Source organism: Perca fluviatilis, chromosome 1 (genome assembly GCF_010015445.1).
Source record: "Perca fluviatilis chromosome 1, GENO_Pfluv_1.0, whole genome shotgun sequence".
Taxonomy (NCBI): Eukaryota; Metazoa; Chordata; class Actinopteri; order Perciformes; family Percidae; genus Perca; species Perca fluviatilis.
Genome location: NC_053112.1, coordinates 33,215,636 through 33,234,640, shown reverse-complemented (window position 1 = coordinate 33,234,640; position 19,005 = coordinate 33,215,636). Strand labels below are relative to the sequence as shown.

The 19,005-nt window shown below is 40.0% G+C and overlaps 2 protein-coding genes across 3 annotated transcripts; one reads left to right on the top strand and one right to left on the bottom strand.

The window, feature by feature from the left end:
- Nucleotides 1–1,317: 1,317 nt before the first annotated feature.
- tmem192 (transmembrane protein 192) lies at nt 1,318–14,270 on the top strand. Of its 2 annotated transcripts, none has more exons than XM_039786368.1 (6): nt 1,318–1,455; nt 2,746–2,901; nt 3,406–3,667; nt 3,803–3,925; nt 11,449–11,554; nt 13,518–14,270. In XM_039786368.1, exons 1-6 carry the CDS (start codon nt 1,426–1,428, stop codon nt 13,630–13,632), a joined length of 792 nt encoding a protein of 263 aa, XP_039642302.1. In that variant the 5' UTR covers nt 1,318–1,425; the 3' UTR covers nt 13,633–14,270. The 2 variants fall into 2 exon arrangements, with proteins under 2 accessions (XP_039642302.1, XP_039642228.1); XM_039786294.1 differs by having other exon boundaries at nt 1,318–1,511.
- A 615-nt stretch (nt 14,271–14,885) lies between these two features.
- On the bottom strand, nt 14,886–18,469 carry apela (apelin receptor early endogenous ligand). The gene is made up of 4 exons (XM_039799697.1): nt 17,651–18,469; nt 16,550–16,611; nt 15,718–15,804; nt 14,886–15,360 (listed from the first exon to the last, which is right to left on the bottom strand). Exons 1-3 carry the CDS (start codon nt 17,878–17,880, stop codon nt 15,719–15,721), a joined length of 378 nt encoding a protein of 125 aa, XP_039655631.1. The 5' UTR covers nt 17,881–18,469; the 3' UTR covers nt 14,886–15,360; nt 15,718.
- Between the last annotated feature and the right edge of the window lie 536 nt (nt 18,470–19,005).

Sequence of the window (19,005 nt, the reverse complement as noted above, 5' to 3'; positions counted from 1 at the left end):
CATATACCCACTTAAAAATGCACAATGACACGCAACAACATACTTTCCATTATAGTTTTGATATATTTTGAAATGTCATCTGTGGTTTTCTTCTACACAAAATAAAGGTATTTCCACCATAAATTGGTTCATAAAAGTGTATCCGAGTACAGGAAATGAAGTCGTTGATGCTCAAAACTTCCCTGGGGAGGACATCCAGACCCCCCACTATGACATGCCCATTTTCTGTACAATATTTACAGTTTTTATATGCTGGAATACTACCTGGCTCCTGATTAATTTAAGAACATGTAGCATGTGGGGTAATGAGGGTCTGGACAGAGGGCCTTAAGGATCAGCTAATTAAGCAGGACCCAAATTGGTGATCTGTATTTGTGCTAGGAACCAATGTTTAACAGAGAAGGGAACCATACAATAAGGGGACCGGTGTTCTGTCGATGTAGCATACTTTGTCAGAATAGCATACCGGAAGTTTAGTTTTATAGCGGGGTCTGTCAATTTGGCCTACTTTGTCAAAACAGCATACCGGTGTTTGTGAAGGGTATGCTGTTTTGATAACCCCTGGTTTAATAAAAATACAGTTTATAAAGGGGTATGCTGTTTTGATAACCCATTGTTTAATAAAAATACAGTCTATAAAGGGGTATGCTGTTTTGATAGCCCATTGTTTAATAAAAATACAGTTTATAAAGGGGTATGCTGTTTTGATAACCCCTGGTTTAATAAAAATACAGTTTCTACAGGGGTATGCTGTTTTGATAACCCCTGTTTCGATAGGTCTTGCTTCATAGAAAATGAAGTATTGGGGTCCTTTTTTGTTAGTTTTCACACTTACCAGCGTACCCAGAAAAATAAGCATTAATCATTTAAAAGTCAAACATTACATGGCGCCAAACGCTAGAACCTCGAGTTAACACCAGATTTAACGTTTTAACACGACATTACACGACTTTACGACTCCACTTGCTAAAAATAATATATTTAAAACGTCTGTCAACATTTCTTGTGATTGTACAAGGCATGCAATTAGGTAATGTGTATATAATACACCAGATTTAACGTTTTAACACGACATTACGCGACTTTACGACTCCACTTGCTAAAAATAATATATTAAAAATGTCTGTCAACATTTCTTGTGATTGTACAAGGCATGCAATTAGGTAATGTGTATATAATATGCGATATAATACACCAACACTTACCGCTTGTAATCTTAGGTATGCTGAAATGATGGTTTAAATTTAACGCATGCGCAATTCCACAAATTTCACTGCTGCGCATGCGCTTTAACCGAAGGTATCCCATTCTGATGGGTATGGTGTTCCGTCAGAACACCGGAAGTGTGCCTGGCCGCCCCCTTTTATACTGGTTGTTTGTTGTTGATTTGTCATTTCTTTTTTAAACGTCGAACATCAAAACAAAATGGACTCAAAGGGACCCTCTCTTTATGCAGTATGTACATGCCCTTTAACGGTAGCTGGTTGCGATGTCAGCGGTTGGCTTGTTCGGTAAAGAGCAGTAAATACTGGTGGTAGTTAGCCTGTTAGCTAGCTAGCCAGTGAGCTAAAAACAGCAGGATATACGACTGTATTTCTGTGGTGTAGCAACAGTTATCTTTTATAATTGACCAAATTAGCCAGACGTTAACTCTAAGCAGCTCTAACACGCTGTAAAGCTTACACTGGTGATCTTTTATCTCGTGGTTTCTCAGCTCTTTCCTGTTTTCAGTGCGAATGTTTAAATAAGATTGTTGTGGTGCAGATTTTTAGATTATTTCGCTTTCAGGCATAAACACCATGACTAACACAGATATTTAATTTAAACTCACCAGCAGTTATTATTGCTCCTTTTAGTCCATTAACTGAATAACGGTGGTGCGAATCTTTTTTAGTCAAGTCGTTGTTAATGTTAATTTCTGTTATTTATTTAACGGGGAATTAGTCATTACTGAAAGAAGATAAGAAAACCTCACATGAGTACAAACAAATATGCTTTGGTCTTTAATAAGCACTGAGACACAATATAAAAGTGGTGCAAGTAGCAATACCACAGTGTAGAAATACTCTTTTACAAGTAAAAGTCATGTATTCAAAATTTACAAAAGTATTACCATTCAAATAAGTACCAGAAGTAAAATTACTTGTTTTACATTTCAGAATAATGTATATGATCGTTATTAATGCATTAATGGGTACATCACTTTAATATTGCAGCTCGTAAAGGTGGAGCTCATTTTAATTTCTTTATATATTGCTCTACTTTTCTTAACCTTTAATAATACATCATAGTGTATTTATTAATAATAGAGCTGCAACGGGGAAACGATTAGTTGTCAACTGTTAAATTAATCGCCAACTACTTTGATAGTCGAGTCATCGCTTTAAGTAAAGTTCAAAATTCTTTGATTCCAGCTTCTTTAATGTGAATATTTTCACTCCTCTCTCCTCAAATTTGGTATTAAAACAACACTAGAAACAGACAAGTAGGTAGGAAAATGGATGCAATTAAAAAGAAAAATTCATACAGTACAAATCACAAATAAATCAGGTGGAACATTAGAAAGTTATGTACAGCATGTTACCTTAGATCAGTGTGCATAAATAAGATATGGCAATTCAATGGTGGTTAAAGGGACATAGCATATACGGAATACAGTGTATATATAGTTTAGCCGTAGGAAATTACATATAAATATCAGTCAAATCACAGGCCTACTGTTTAATAATATGGTGTGTGTTTTAGCCGGCAGGCTCCTCAGTAGACATATCACGAAGCACGGAGGAGGACTCTTTGGTGGATGGACCTCTGATTTCTGCTGACGCCCTCCACTCGGCCATCAGGAGAGAGTTTCAGACTGTACCGACGCCCTGCCATGCTGGCCTGCTGTCTCTGCTGCATGTATGATGTGCACACATTAACACAGGCATTGTGTTTACATTCACTGTAGTGATGAGATTAGTCCCTATTATCAGCAGGAACCTGACAATAAAAACATTTTTATTTTGATATCGTGCTACTATTTTTATTGTGATATTTTTACCACTTTATAAATATTTAAAACTGAAACCATAACAAATTGATTATTCGACAGTGTAATTTCGGAGTAATTTCCAAGCAAAAATGGCAAACATTTGCTTGCTTGCTTCTCTGTTTTGCTGCTTTTCTTTGGATTATATAATTGTAAACAGAATAGGTTTTGGATACAATTTTTTAGATCACTTTTCGAGAGTAATCTGACTAATTCTGTAAAGGCATTTTTCTAATCTGCCCTCTTAACCTGGATACTCAAAGTGACCTTTTTGTTTCCTACGTGTAATGATATTCATAGTATGTGCTGGTCTGTGCTAACGTTTCCTGCTCCGTACATCTGTCTCACTTGCAGTGCCCTCCTCTTTGTTTCAGGTCGTGTACGTGGTGTTGTCAATGTGTTTGGCAGTGCTGTGTGTGTTGGAATTAGACCAAAAGGAGGTGTGTGCGAGTATTCTGGGTAACGTGCGAGGCGACAGTGTCATCGTGTTTGGGAAGGTGTGTTTATGGTTGCTGGTGCTGTTGTTCACTGGGTGTGTGCAGCACCACCACAGCCAGGCCAGGAGCAGAGGATACCTGCGATTCTACAGACAGACGCAGCGACTGAAGCACCTGCCGCTCATGGTATACTCTGCAGGTACGGCTGCACACATTTTTTTCAGGGAACTATGAATCCATTTACTGCACATGTAGAGGTCAGTTTTCTCCACAAGATGGCAGTAATGCTAAACAAAGAGTGTGTGTGTTTGTATTTCTGTATGTTTGTGTGCAGGAAATGTTCTGCTTCTGGTTGTTTTGGCTGTACAATTATCACCGACTGTCCAAACCTACATGCTGCTCGGTGTTCTGGGGTTGGAGTTCTTGGTGGCATTGCCTTGCCTGCTCTATTACACAGGTAAACTGATCTCAGTTAAGATATTCTAATATTTCACTCTGGGGTTGCAGATATGTGATTGACTAGGATATCACACTTTCAGTGTATGCATGCACGCACTCGCACACATGCGCGCGCCCTCCCAAAAAAAACATATACAGTGTACAGTGAACAATAACTCTTTGCGTTTTAAACTAACTTAACTTAAATAACTGTCACTTTATTTACTTCCAGTTCAATTCACTTAATTTTAAATGTCATTTTACTGTGCAGTGTAAGTGTCTTGTAAGTGGCCAGAATGAAACAGTGCATTATAAACACAACACTATGGAAAGAAAGAACAAGAAAATAATAAACTAGTAAAAAACATGATACCTGAGCTAATGTTCAGTAACTAAGTAGCAATATACAACATGTAAAATCAGCAGCACTATAAATACCCTGAATAGCCACAAAATGTCTTAACAGCTTTCTCAAATTACACTTTTTTGTCCAATTCCTAAATATTCTACTTTCTAAAAGGCAACCTGGCAGTTAACTTAGGCTAATGGAGGAGTTATGGAAAAAGCTAAGATACAATTTTCTCTTTGGGAATTTCCTTTTTCCTATCACATCCCCAGACTTCACTAATTTCACTGAATTATGATATTATGAGACTTTCCTCCGATGAGATCACATTTAATAGTTTATGTGCAGAGTGGGTTTTTATTCCAGGGTTGCAGAGACCAACGCAGCATCATTTTCCTGTGGAGGGTTGTAGTAATATCAGGAGTGGTGTATGGAGAGACACACCCTGTAGATTACATTACACACACACACACACACACACACACACACCCCCACCCTCTATCTGAGCACATTCGCATCACAATACCTGCCCTGCCCTTTTCAGACTCGACAGCATGACAATCAACCATTCAGCTCTCTGTCCTCCCTCTCTCCCTCCCTCCCTCCTTCCCTCCCTCCCTCTCTTTCTGCTGATCTGCTGATGTTTTGCTTCTGATACAAACACCATGCAAACTGTTGTGTGTGTTGCTGTGTTGGATGATGCATGTACCTATCTATCTATCTACCTATTGTCTTTTTATATGTGCCCTTGAGGTCAGGAACAAATTGGTTAACTCCACCTGACTCCCGTGTGTGTTGTCACTTGACATGGCCTTAAGCTGCAAAAACTTACCAGGGGAATTCAATCACTTTGCAACACAACAGAACATACTGCCCATACTGTAAAACATTACTTAATTTGCTTTGAAAAAGTCACAGCATTTGAGAGTATATGCTGAATGCTATTAAGGTTTTTTTTGTGCATTTATTATTTCCTTTGAAGGCTTTGTGCGGTCCAAAGTTTTGAATTAAATGACAAATGACTGCCATAATGATGATTTAATGTGTAAAAATGTATGACTAACTGATTTAACAAATCCACACTTACCTTGTGAATGAAGTGCTGTTTTGCAGCTGGCTCTCATATGTCTGAATTCTGAACTTAGACTGCCACAAAAAACAACGACATAGAAACACTGGAAAGTATCATGACATACTGTACTTCATACTAAACGGCTGACTGGTAGTGACATTAATAATTATCCCAACATGCTCTCTTCTCATACTTGCTCACATGCTGACGAGTTGGTCAGCATCTATTAGGATCGGCCAAATGAGAAGTTTCACAAAACATCCCCTGATTTGACTCTGCTTGATTTCATGTTTTGTTCTAATTTTCTAAAAATACAGGGGGCATACCATACCGAGTAATTGGCATGGTTTTATTTCAGTTAGCCTAATAGCTGGTTTGATTTGCATTGAGAGATGATCTTATGGAAAGTACCCCATGCCAGTCTCTAGGTATGGTGAAGGGTATGTGATGATGTGGGGCTATTTTAATTCCAAAGGCCAAGGGAACTTTATCAGGATGCATAGTATCCTGGATCCATGAAATAACTGGCCTTTCAAAATAAAAATCTGCCTGCCTCTATGGGAATTTAACATAGGGGTGTACTTACTTATGACCCCTGTATTTTAAGGAAGAACATTTATTTATTTACGATACCTTATTCATTCATAAAGAAAATTGGTGTCCTTAAAGGTTGGATTTTTCCAATTTTTTTAATTAAGGCATTAAGATCAATTTCCAAAAGATTTTTTTTTTTTATTCCTCTTTTTAGTCAACTTTAGCATGGGTTCATAAACTTAGGAGCACCACTGTATGTTTGAATTCTGCATTGGGCCTCTAATAACTTAATAATGATTTTAGTTGACTTATTATGAAATGTGACCTATAGAACATTTTTGTGTAGTTGCTGTCCTTGTCATCCTTGTCCGATATCAAAAGTCAACCTTGACGTATTTTAATTTACGTATTTAAGTTAACTTATACCACATACTTAACTTCTGTCACATACTTAGGTAAGGTATAATCACACATACTTATTTTAACCCAAACCACAATCTTTTCCTACATCTAACCAAGTAGTTTTCTTTTAATTCATAACTTTAACCACATGGCTAAAACTGAGTCCAGCACAACATGTGCCTGTCGCTGGTACTCTCCAACGATCATATATCGTTTTTGGTCATTGGCGAATGACGTAGTTCATTGGTTATTTACAGATCCCCATTACAAGCACCAGTGTGTGACTCTAGTCTTCCTGAACATTGAAATACAATACAGACATCCAATAAAAGTACAGACAACAAGTACAGTGCTGGGTATCAAACCTAAATGTGTCTGTACCACCTACTTTTGAAAACTGTCATAAAAAAGTAGAGATGGCCCGATACCATTTTTTGCTTCCCGACTCTGATACCTGAACTTGCGTATTGCCCGATACCGAGTACCGATCTGATACCAGTGTGTCATATATTTTATTATGTTTTAACAACTGTATTTTACATAAGATATTTCTATCTTTGTTGTTGGTCTGGCTCAGGTTAAACTCTTTGTGAAACATGAACAAACACAAACCATGAATGCCGCAGAACTTTCTTTTATTATCCAGTTTGACAGTCAGTTATAACGGAAAAAGAACATAAATAAACTACTTTAACGTAGATTTTCTTTAGGGCTTTATTACGTGGTATCGGATCGGTGCATTAACTCCAGTACTTACCGATACCAGCGTTTTAGGCAGTATCGCGGAACATCTCTAATAAAAAGTAAGTTATAATTTAGGCTGGATTTTATTCAGGCAAAGTTTGTAGATACTTTTTTTTTTTTTTTTTTGGTAACACCAAGTTAAACCCTAATGTAGTTTGCGTTTAATAATTGTCCCTGCTATCAAAGCATTTTCTATTCCAGAGATCCCCCCTTCCGCCATTAGTATTCAAGTCTGGGATAAATCTGCTTAAGTGTGTTATTTAAATTATACCAATCTGTTATTTGTAATCTGGTATATATTTTTACAGTTATAGACAATAAACAATACATTTTTAGATATTCCCCAGAATGTTTCCTGGAGTCCAATACACTGGCCTTCCTCTCACCAAAGGAAGACTGCTATTAAAGATGCTGTATCAGAGGATATTGAAGAATCTGTAATGAAAGGAAATCCATATTAAAGGTGTGTTTGGCAGCTGAAGGGCTCAGATAGAGGCTCGAGATACCAGAGAGGCAAGGAGAGAAGATAAGAGGCATTAGGATTTAGCCTAGCCAAAGGGTAGCCCTCGACCCACTCCACCCAGATACAGGGACACACACACCAACACACACACATTGTCCCTGTGTTTACAGTGAGGCTGATCCAGTGTGTGAGGGGGGGTATCTGTGTTCGCCCACCACATTCCTGCTCAGATCAGTGCAGTCAGGCACGATGCAAACAGAGCGACGCCTCGCAGCGCAAAACTTTTTTAGAGCACAAAAACAAGCACAGCAGACTGATGCAGTCAAGGTGACATCAGAGAGTTCATGAGGAGGAAAGAAGAACTCTTTTTAGAGGAGGCACAGAAGGAGAGATGTAATGCCTGCAGCTATGAAGTCCATACAGGAAGCCTCGTTCAACTTCTCTTTGAAGTGCGTGCTCTGTGTGTGTGTGTGTGTGTGTGTGTGTGTGTGTGTGTGTGTGTGTGTGTGTGTGTGTGTGTGTGTGTGTGTGTGTGTGTGTGTGTGTGTGTGTGTGTGTGTGTGTGTGTGTGTGTGTGTGTGTGTGCACGTCTTTGAGGTTTGCTGTATGTTTCTGCCTCTCTCATTTTAACATGAATACACTCTCCTCTATAGGCCCCCATGCACACATCAAAGCCATGTCTTGGCCTTCAAAGGCTTAACTTAGAATACATCTCTCTCCTCTGCCTCGCCAGAACTTGGTGTAAGCACTGCAGGGCACAGGGTTAGCACACACACTCTTCGACAGTATACCCCTATCACACACAAACCCCTCTGTACCAAATGACGATGTTCATCGTACATTTCAAACATGTTTTTGCTCATAAATACCTGGGTGTTACTGTTAACACCTGTTCCATTACTGAAAGTCCATACAAAGAGTGGGCAAAGTAAATAACCCTATAATTATCAAAGCATTATGTCCTGTTAATGATATTCACTAAAGTATACAAAAACGTTGTACAAAGTTATGGTGCGTTCTTTTTGTCTTGTAATCGCGACTAGTAGCTCGAGCGTGACGTCACATCAGTGTCGAAAAACGAATAACCGCGGGTTGTTGCATTCTTTTTGTCACACAATACTACGAGTCGGAGAAAAGATGGATTTTTGTAACATTTTTAGTAACATTTACGATTCTATTCACCCAGTTATTGACATATTACACACATATATTTCACAGTTTGATACATGAAAATTACGTTTTGATTAACGTTAACGTTAGGCTACTGCTCTGCTTTCTGCTCAAGACTCGGCTTAAAGCCGTTGTTGTCATATAGCAACCGAGCGTCTCTAGCCAATTTCAGCTGCACAAGCTACAAAATAACTAATTAGGCGGTATTTAACTCCTAATAAGACTGTAGCAACATGCCTATAGGTAGCAGTATACAGTGCTATGTGTAGGACTTCTTCATTTGGTTACAACAAAGACAAAAGTGCTTAAAATTGTAGAAAACCACAATGTTTACTACGTGTGATGCACGACGTAGCCATCTTTGAAAGTGAGCTCAGGGTCTTCTGAGTTCAGACGACTTGACGAGTCGTAAATACGACTTCGGGGGCGTTCTTTTTGCAACTTCCGGGTCGTAACTCCGGAAAACGACTCGTAGATCGACTTCGGTGGACAAAAAAAACGCACCATTAAACTCGAGTTCATCTCAACAAAACCTATCATTTTTACTTATTTTCTTAGGTATTATCTCATCTCAATCCTGTTCTAGTTATATACAGGCAGACCTGTTTGTTAACCAACAGCCACAACAGTGTCCCTTGTCATTTTCTGCAGTTTAAATTTTAGTTTTTTAAGTTTTAAATGCCAGTCCAACATTACAGTACATTTACAAGCTGTATGCATCCTTTAAAACTAGCAAACTGTAACTGTGGACAACTTAGTTATATGGGAGTTTCTCAGTGCAGTATCCATACTCGGATGCTTGGACACTAAATGTGCGTTGCTTATTGTTGAACATTGCTGATAAGTCAAAAGAAAGCTTGAGCATCTCCTCCGATTCCTCCTTGAAGTCTTTGAACCTTTTCCAACATCGACAGCTCCTGCACGTGACACCGATTCATGAGCAGGATTTCTTTTCCAGCAGACTGTAGGCTTGCATGTTTCGTTGAACTCCTTTTTTTTTAATGTGCCGTGTTGCAACTTAAAGTTGTTCACACGGCTCTTCTCCTTCATCGTGTGTCACTGTAGTCAGGCTCCGTGGTGGTTGAGATCCATTTCCTTCCCGTTCTTTGTTTTTTGATCCGGACAGTGCAGAGTGTGAGCACTATATGTGGTACCATTAGCTGTTAGCACCTCTGCAGCTCCACTGTTAGCACCTGGAAATGTCCACTTCTTAATGGGTGATTGATCGGAGTAGAGACCGAGTCTGAGCACTGTCTGTCCGGCCGTGGGAGTGTGTGAGTCTCTAACAGGGACGTGTCAAATGTGTCACTTCCTTTACACTGCTCCCTCCCTCCATCCGTCCATCCATCAATCCATGCTGGTATCTCTATCTGCTTTTAGCCCAGCTGTTTTACACTGAATTCCACAGACCTGAGGGACCGGCTGAATATCTTGACTGCCATCATTCTAATAACCCTTCACCCTTTTCTGTGTGCGCACTTATCCGGGGTAGGAATAAGAATCCTTAAAAATGCATTGATATTTAAGGAATATCCCACAGCACCTTTTAAAACCTTTCCCCCAAATCAAACGAGATTAATAAGATATGACTTTGTTTCTGTGATATCAACCAGTACCACAAAGAAAAATGGTTGACACTTCTTCCTTCATGGGTTTTTGTTTCTATTTTGGTTGTTTTCTATTGTGTTCAAAAGCTACAAAGTTCACAGGGTGAAATGCATGCAAAGCAATGGAGGAACAGCACCGTAGTCAACGCTGTTGCATAGTCAAAGTAAGTCTGTTATCATCCGTTGTAAATGCGTAATTGAAAATTCATGATTTTTAAACAAGTTTCTATTAAACAGGTCGCTGTGAATATAAATAGTTTAATCAAAGTGTTACCTTAACCTGGTTATTGTAAGTAATGTTTGTACATGCAAACATTTGTCAAGTTTGTTTTTAAAGACTGGGCCACATTTTACCCTGTTGGTATTTATTTGACAACAGCGGTTTGTGTTCCTGCTTTGTAATTTCTGAAACAAACTTCTTCATTTCTCTGCCTTTCTGGATTGTCTCTCTCTCACACACATACCTGCTTACTATTGCTGTATTTACACACACACACACACACACACACACACACACACACACACACACACACACACACACACACACACACACACACACACACACACACACACACACACACACACACACACACACACACACACACAGATTTAGGGCCTCATTATGCAGGAATGTGCAGTATTTCTTTAGATTGTATGTGAGTGTGGATGCTGAGATGCTGCACTGTAGCAAAGTAAAGATAGCGCTCTTTAGAGCCTCCCTGACAATTTCCTCTGGCTAATGACACTCAAGTCTTATCAATACTCAGGCAGCTCCTCCCTCTGTCCATCCTCACACACTTGCCCTGCAACCAAACACACACCACGGCCTTATCTTAATTCAAACAGCACCAACATCTCCCATATTTTTGGCTCTTGCAGCTGCTGGATGCTCCACACCCACACCTTGCTGCTAACCCCGCCTCTGTGTAAAGGTGTATGTTTAGGGTGTGAGAATTAGAGGTTTGAGTGCAGGAAACGGCAGCCCATAAGGACTAAGTGCAGGATATAACAGCCTGTGTGTTTTAGGAGAGGGAGAGGGATGGAAAACAGTAAAAAAAAACAAATGTGTGCAGTTTCTCACCTGAGTGATTAATGTTTTTAGGGCAGCTCTCACTGCCCGATAATGTCTGTGTGTCTATATGTGCAGCTGACGAGATAAAACACTGGTTTGAAGTAATTGAATATGTCTTGGTTGTGGGTTTAGTCCAGGTGATGCGGTTCAACAGGGAGCGAGCTGCACCAGATGTGAGCCAAGAAGAGCATTCACACACCTACAGTATCACGAGCCTGCCGACGGAGACCGGCTTCAGGTACATACATTTTGTCCCTCAAACAATGCCTATTGTCCTTTACTTTCATGACATGTTATGTAAAAGTGCTAGCAAGTTTTATGTGTCGCTCTCATGCTTGAGTTTCCGAGTTGCCTCTCCAAACTGCAAACTGCAATCTTTTAAGTTGATAAGGATTTTCTTTTCATGTTGAATCCATCTAAAAAATGTTGGTTCAGTCATTCATAAAATCCTTGGAAAATTACAGCAATCATACAGCCCATCAGTCTCCCTCCTTAAATTCCCAGCCTTGAGCTGTGCCAACATCTAGCTAAAGGTTTTATTCATACAGCATATCAGCAAATAGGAGTAAGTCCAAACGTAGAATTTTTGTTCTTTTTTAGTCCCTGGTGTTCTTCAGCTGCTAAATAAAATCCATTTTAAAATCCTTTACTGTTGCAGCCTGTTCAGAAAACGGAGACCACTTTTTTTCCTTCATATCATTATTTTCCATCTCACTGGCCACGTTCTATATTTTTGGTTTTGTTGAACAAATCCCTTGAAAAGACCACAACAACAATGCTTTACTCCATTTTTCACTTCTCTAGCCTGTATGTGGCCACAAGCCCATTTTTTTCATACTGAAGATGCATACAGTACAGGCCAAACGTTTGGACACACCTTCTCATTCAATGCGTTTCCTTTTTATTTTCATGACTATTTACATTGTAGATTCTCACTGAAGGCATCAAAACTATGAATGAACACATATGGAATTATGTACTTAACAAAAAAGTGTGAAATAACTGAAAACATGTCTTATATTTTAGATTCTTCAAAGTAGCCACCCTTTGCTTTTTTATTAATAAGGGACAAAATTCCACTAATTAACCCTGTCAAAGCACACCTGTGAAGGTAAAACCATTTCAGGTGACTACCTCATGAAGCTTATTGAGAGAACACCAAGGGTTTGCAGCGCTATCAAAAAAGCAAAGGGTGGCTACTTTGAAGAATCTAAAATATAAGACATGTTTTCAGTTATTTCACACTTTTTTGTTAAGTACATAATTCCATATGTGTTCATTCATAGTTTTGATGCCTTCAGTGAGAATCTACAATGTAAATGGTCATGAAAATAAAGAAACACATTGAATGAGAAGGTGTGTCCAAACTTTTGGCCTGTACTGTATGTGTTTTAAAAGAAGGACTTACTGATTTCCTCAAACATTAATTTAACCGTAAACTGTGTATTTGTTGGGGACTATATTCATCCACTGATTTGTTATACTACTCAATATTTACAACAGTAGTACGGTGTGTTTGGGATTGACTCCAAATAAAGTGGCCATACAGTGCACCAGTTCATGGTAATAAAGGAACATGTCACCCAGTGCAACAGTGTAGCTCATAGTGCTGGACATCATTCAAAACATATGCAATACCAGTACCATGACTTCGATACCGGTTCCTAAACGATACTTTTTACGATACCAATTTTATAAAACAAAAAGAAACTACAACATTACGGCACAAATCTTTTTATTTATTTCAACGAGTTTTTCCTGCATGCCTCTACGACGTGTAACTTTAGACAGCCAATCGCACACATTATTAGAAGCATGCTGCATGCTTATTGGCTCACTGACGCTGATGAGATTTACTCCTTAGGTATTGAAATTGGGTATTGAATGACGAAGCATTTTTCGATACTCAGTGCTTTAGTGGCAATTTGGTCGGTGCCTAAAAAGTTTAGAATTCGGTACACAGCCCTAGTATCTCATTTATGTGTTTTTAAGAGTTTTTAATGGAGCTCTATGGCACAGAAGAAAAAGCAATATCAGGCTTTGGACAAGCCATACTAGGTTTTAGTCTTTTTATGGGATGGGTGGACAATAAGAACAATATAGAATATTGACAGCCGAAAACAGAACAGATGAAGCCAGTGATGTTACAGATTCCACATGTGAAAAGGGGCTTACTGTATGTGCCATTATGTGTTTCACAGAGAGGGCTCCAGTCTGGAGGAGGTGGTGGAGAAGCAGGCTGACCTGATAGAGTACCTGAAACAGCACAACACCTTACTGAGCAAGAGGCTGCTCAACCTCACTGCTCAGCACTGACCACAGTCCGGCCTCCTCCTCCTCCTCCCTCCCTGTGAACCAGAGCCTGATGATTCACTCGGCTCTCTTAACACAAAGGAGAGAGGGGGATCTGTGGGTATGAAAGAGAGGACTGGAGCTAGAAGGAACACTGGATAAAAAGACTAAGGCAATCCCTGTGCACACTAGCACCTGTGCGCACAGACTTAAGATGGGAGCGCTTCTCCCACAAGGCACCTGAGATGGACAGATAACGCAGGAGGAGGGGAGCTGTAAGTGGAGGACAGTAAAAGAAGCGAAGTGGGAGGAGGAAGTGAGGAGTCATGGGTCACAGATCAGAGATGAGGGTTTTTTATCAGTGTTAAGAGCCCCGGTGACCCATTTATGGTGCCGCTTGTGTTACTGTGAGAGAAACAGAGGAAATTGTTTTAGAGATTATCGGCACTAAGGAGGAGCTCAAAGGGTAGGAGATACAGGAGGCAGAGGTTATCAGGGTCAAACTAAAAAAAGAGATTGTGTAAAGCTGTAAACGTCCGTACGTGCTATTTTATCTGTCTGAATGGGTAAATGCTTTATTTGGGAGCAGTTAAATGAATCTGTTCTATCATCGAGTTCGTGTATTTGTGACCACATACCAATAAATATGTAATACACACCTTTTTCTTTATCTAATTTCTGTTTAAGCCTTTTCAGGAGTGACAGTTGACACAATACTTCAGTGAAACCCAAGTATGTGACTGCAGGTTTGTGTTTATTTTGTATAACGTACTGTAAGAGCTAAAAGGAAGAGCCTGAACAATAGAGACACTGCAGCGTCAACATTAGCCGGTGTGAATGTCTTTTACCACCTCACCTTTTCTGTGTTAAGTTTCAACAGTCACACGAGAATCTGCGTTAACGAAATATTGAGGTCGTCATTTTGAGCCCTTGGTGTTTGCTCCCCGTTGTGATTTCTTTTATGCTGTGGCGTTCGTATCTCCACAGGGAGCGCTACATTTACGACTTTCCCATGTGGCTCATCCTGAGATCCCCGATTTATCTGGAGTACGGCAGGTATCAGGAGCCATGTTTGATTTTAGGCTTTTGGGTTACACATTTATTTTAAAAATAAAATAAAATCTGTCCTTGCCAAAAGTATCCCAACTTGAAATGGAGTCTGGCTTAAAACCTGGATTTCACAATGACCATCATACTTAAAAGTTGCCACATTTATTTGGACTCTTTAGACGATTGTTATATTAGCATACACAAACTTATGAAGTAAAAACAAAACACTACATCAATATATTTTTATTAAAAAGTTTAAAATGTAAGTCAATAAACATTTCAAGTGCATACATGCATAATAAACACTTTGTAGGAATACTGTGGATGCTGTTCATCGTAGCTGCAGTCACTAAGGTGTTTCCAGCTCTTTGGTCCGTAGCTTTTAAGTCAAGCGTTGAATATACTTGATGTTGTAGCTCCTTTTCCCTTGTTCTTGTTCAGTACAAAAGCGTTTGCTTTTGATGATGAAGAGGGAAGACGCTTGCAACTGGAAAGACCAAGATCTGTGGCCACCAGGATGCCAAAACAATGCTTGGTTTATATTTTGTTGTTTCTTTCTGTCTTTTGGAGGGCATTGGCATGGTGTCTCCTCCACTTCACAGTCTCAGTCTTTGTACTGAGACCCATCCATGGTGTTTGGGCCACACACTGCAGTTGCTTCATATTCACATTTCTCTCCTTAGGTCACCCTCATTCTTCAACCTGTAATGGAAAAACATAATTTAGTATCCTGCTAAAAGGAGTTCAGAGTAAGATAACAACAAGTAACAGTGCTTGTACAGGAATCCAAAATTTAAAGCTGAAACTCCCTTTGCCCAAACACTCCTCGTGGCTGTAAAGCCTTCCTCTTCATCGTTAGTGAGATTTATGCCTGAGCCTTTCTCCCCATGCACTCCTGTTCTGCGTGAATACACACCTCTGCCACCAATCACACACACCTTCTTAACTACCACCTGCTGGCTCTGTAACCTGTTGTGTTCCATGTACCGCACAGCTCGGCTCATAACCTCATTTTTTTTTTTTTACACAGAAACACATGTATGAGTGCAAATGTCTTACCTTAGGGGAAGGGTACTCTGGAGTGGAGAGGCATGCATCGTCTGTGGGGGCAGTAGTGGTGTCTGTGGTATTTTCTCCTTAGGAAATCTGAAAGAAAGAGGTTTCATTTTAATATGCAGAATAAAATTACTGGATGAGCTGATTGTTTTATAACAAAGATACATTTGTAGCATACAATACATATAGTTTTAAGTGACTGCTTTTCAAATGTCATTTTAGATGTAAAAGTCCTTTTAAGTGAGATGTATGTCTACATGTGGCCCCTGCATATCACCTGACAGACTTTATTAATCCCAGATGGAGGAGTTTAACTCAGCCCGAGCTTCTTATCACCAGAAACGACAAAACAATGCCTCCTACAGCGACAATTTTTAAGTATGTATAAGTTTTAAACTACCAAAGACTAATTATGTCCTAATATATTCTCTGTTGACCCTAGCCTATGTATCCCCGCTTTCATGGGTTTTATTGTTAGGGCCCATTTACCAAAAGCAGGGCGACCTCATTCTAATAAACTGGGACACACAGACCTAACACATGATTACTTTTGGACGTCCCTAATAAATCCACTTTGACTCCCGCGGTTCACAGACTGCCAGCCAAGCCCAGGAAGAGATAAACTGCCAGATGACTTTATGACTCCCTCTTCCTCCCCCCACCCTCTCTCTCCTCTGAAAGAAACCGCTCCCCACGCCTGAAGGTAGGCTTCTTTACACTTTGCACTGCTACTCCATGTCATGTTAATAAAGCTCGGGTATTTGCATGGCGTTTTAACACCGTGATTAACAAAAGCACGCCGGAGTGCCTTCCAGCCGGGGACAAAGGGACTCACTGGGGTCGCTGTGCGATCCCCGGCGGCGCTCCGCTCCCGTCCCTTCCTCTTCATCCTCTCCTCTCCATCATCACATCACATGTACCTAATGACGACCCAATGCCTCTGTTTCAATGGCCGTATGTCTCCGCCTTATATATATGTCAATGGTCTCCGCCGCAAACGAGCTTGCGCAAAAAGCGCACCTGTAACGTTAAGCCTTACATGAGACAAGAGCAGCATGATGTCTGCTTTTCCACTTGGCAACACTTTTATCTTACGTTGCTCGTAGTTTTAAAAGGAGTTATAAAGACGAATATTAAGTTTATCATTTAAAACACAAACACGACACTAGTTGTGCTAGTGCTGCATTCTGGCCATGTTGGCGAAATTGGAAAGAGTGGGGAAAATGTCATGTTTTCACCCCAGATAAATGGAAATGAATCCTAGATAAGTAATTTAATCGTGTACCATATTTGTAGTGGTTTAGGTAGCAAGCATCTGCATTTATATACATATATTTCTAAATAACTGATTTTAGCCTATTTTAGTTAGCTAATTCGATCGCCTTACAGTCGAGAAGTAGCTAACTATTTGATTTCGTATATAGCTAGTACATGTAACGTTAATTGCAGGGAAGTTGGTTTTACTGCTCTTTTGCCATAGGTTGCTAAAACGTAAGTAGTTTTTTTTACTAGGAGGCTCACGGTAACCGTATATCTCTCTGTTATCGTATTTACGCAGTGTATGCCAACTCATGAACGGGCCATATAACAATATAGCGTTAGCTGCGTGAGTGATTCCATGTTCCTAACTACATTAGCTAGCTAGCTAACGCTAACATCCTTCCCGCCACGACGATTGACGGTGTATTATCGCGCTTAAATCATTAGCTACCGCAGCCAAAAAAAACAATAAGGTAATAAATTGTTAGTGTTTTTTGTTTGTAAGTTTTAATTAAAAATATGTTTAAGCTAACTTTAGGTCGTTTTCACCAGCGTTAGTTACGCTAGTTTTTGTAACTTAGCGTTTGCTAACAAAAAACACAAATAACGTTACTGTTACCTAACATTATATCAACCATTAACGTTGCCTGTAACTTAGCTAGCTAACTAGTTCAACCTGTGATTTAGAACTCTGTTGAAGTGCCGGGCTGTGTTTAAACCATAGAAACTTGGTTTTAAGTGACTATTAACGATCCTAACGGACACCTGCCCAACCAATCGTGACATCTGGATGTGAAAAGTTTTGGGATGCTTACCTGGTCTGCCGGAGGAGACTGGTGCGGAGGAGACTGATGCTACAATGGCTACGAGCAGCAGGAGCAGGTAGAGCAGGTTGAAAACCCTCATGGCTGTGCAGCAGTTAGTTTCTGAAGAGGTTAGTTACTGTTAATTTTCCAAAAGTCTGGAGAGCCCTTCTGGCTTTGAGCTGCACTGATGATGCTCAATGTGGTAATCTATCTCCTGCTCTGTTTCAGTCCAGAAGGCCCACCACGGGACGGTCCAGTACCCCGAAGGATCTCTTCTGTCAGGACAATAAGTATGTCCCTGAGGAATTTCTATGTCCAAAGTGTTTGTGTGTCTAGTGAGTGTGATTGTCTCTATGTCTGAGAGCAAAGTGACAAAGGTGCTTCTCCCCCCACCTCCTTTATACAGCCTTTTTAAAGGAGGGGGTATTGGGGAGGGGTGTAGCTCCCACAGCCGCCCCCTCCTCAACCCCTTACACACACACCCACAAACACACACACACTTCAGCATTGCACATATTGACCCCACATGTAGAGGGTAATTCAAATGACAGGAAGCCCCCTCCTTACCTTCCAACTGCCCCTTGAACACATGCTCTCCATACAAGTTGTGTATGCACGGATGTGTGTGCAACTATGGGTGATTGAAATATTTAAAGAAGCAATGTTGATTAATGTCTTATAACATCAGAGCAAAGATTAGGAAGCTGTAGTTAAAAGTAGCAGGTTCCTCAAGACCTAGATTTGAGCCAGATCCCTCCTTCTTCAATTGTCCCCTACCCCCGCACTGAGGAGGACACACACATCTGTGGCTGTTGGGTGGTGGTGGTGGTGTGGTGGAGTAGGGTGTTTGCAGAAAGCATTTTGTGGCCGGGGTCCTGATTGAATGAGTGATGCACTGGACTAACAATACTCAAAGAAGTGTTTTTGGTACAGACCAAAAATGTGTCAGTAGCACTGATTATCGAAACCGGTCAATACTAATAGGACACTGAGTGCTTGATCAGATTCATCAGCTTATGTAATCTTTAATCGGCTATTAATTTCCATGTGTGATGATAAGAGTTCGGAGGAGAATTTTCTTTTTAAGTATTGGCTAAAATGTGTTTGAGTATGGGAAGATAAGGCAGGACAGGTTAAAAGAAAAGTATTGGAAGATAATCTGGAATTAAATGACTTGTCAGATGTATAATTTGTTTTCTTCTTTCATCACATAGTTCCTGATTTA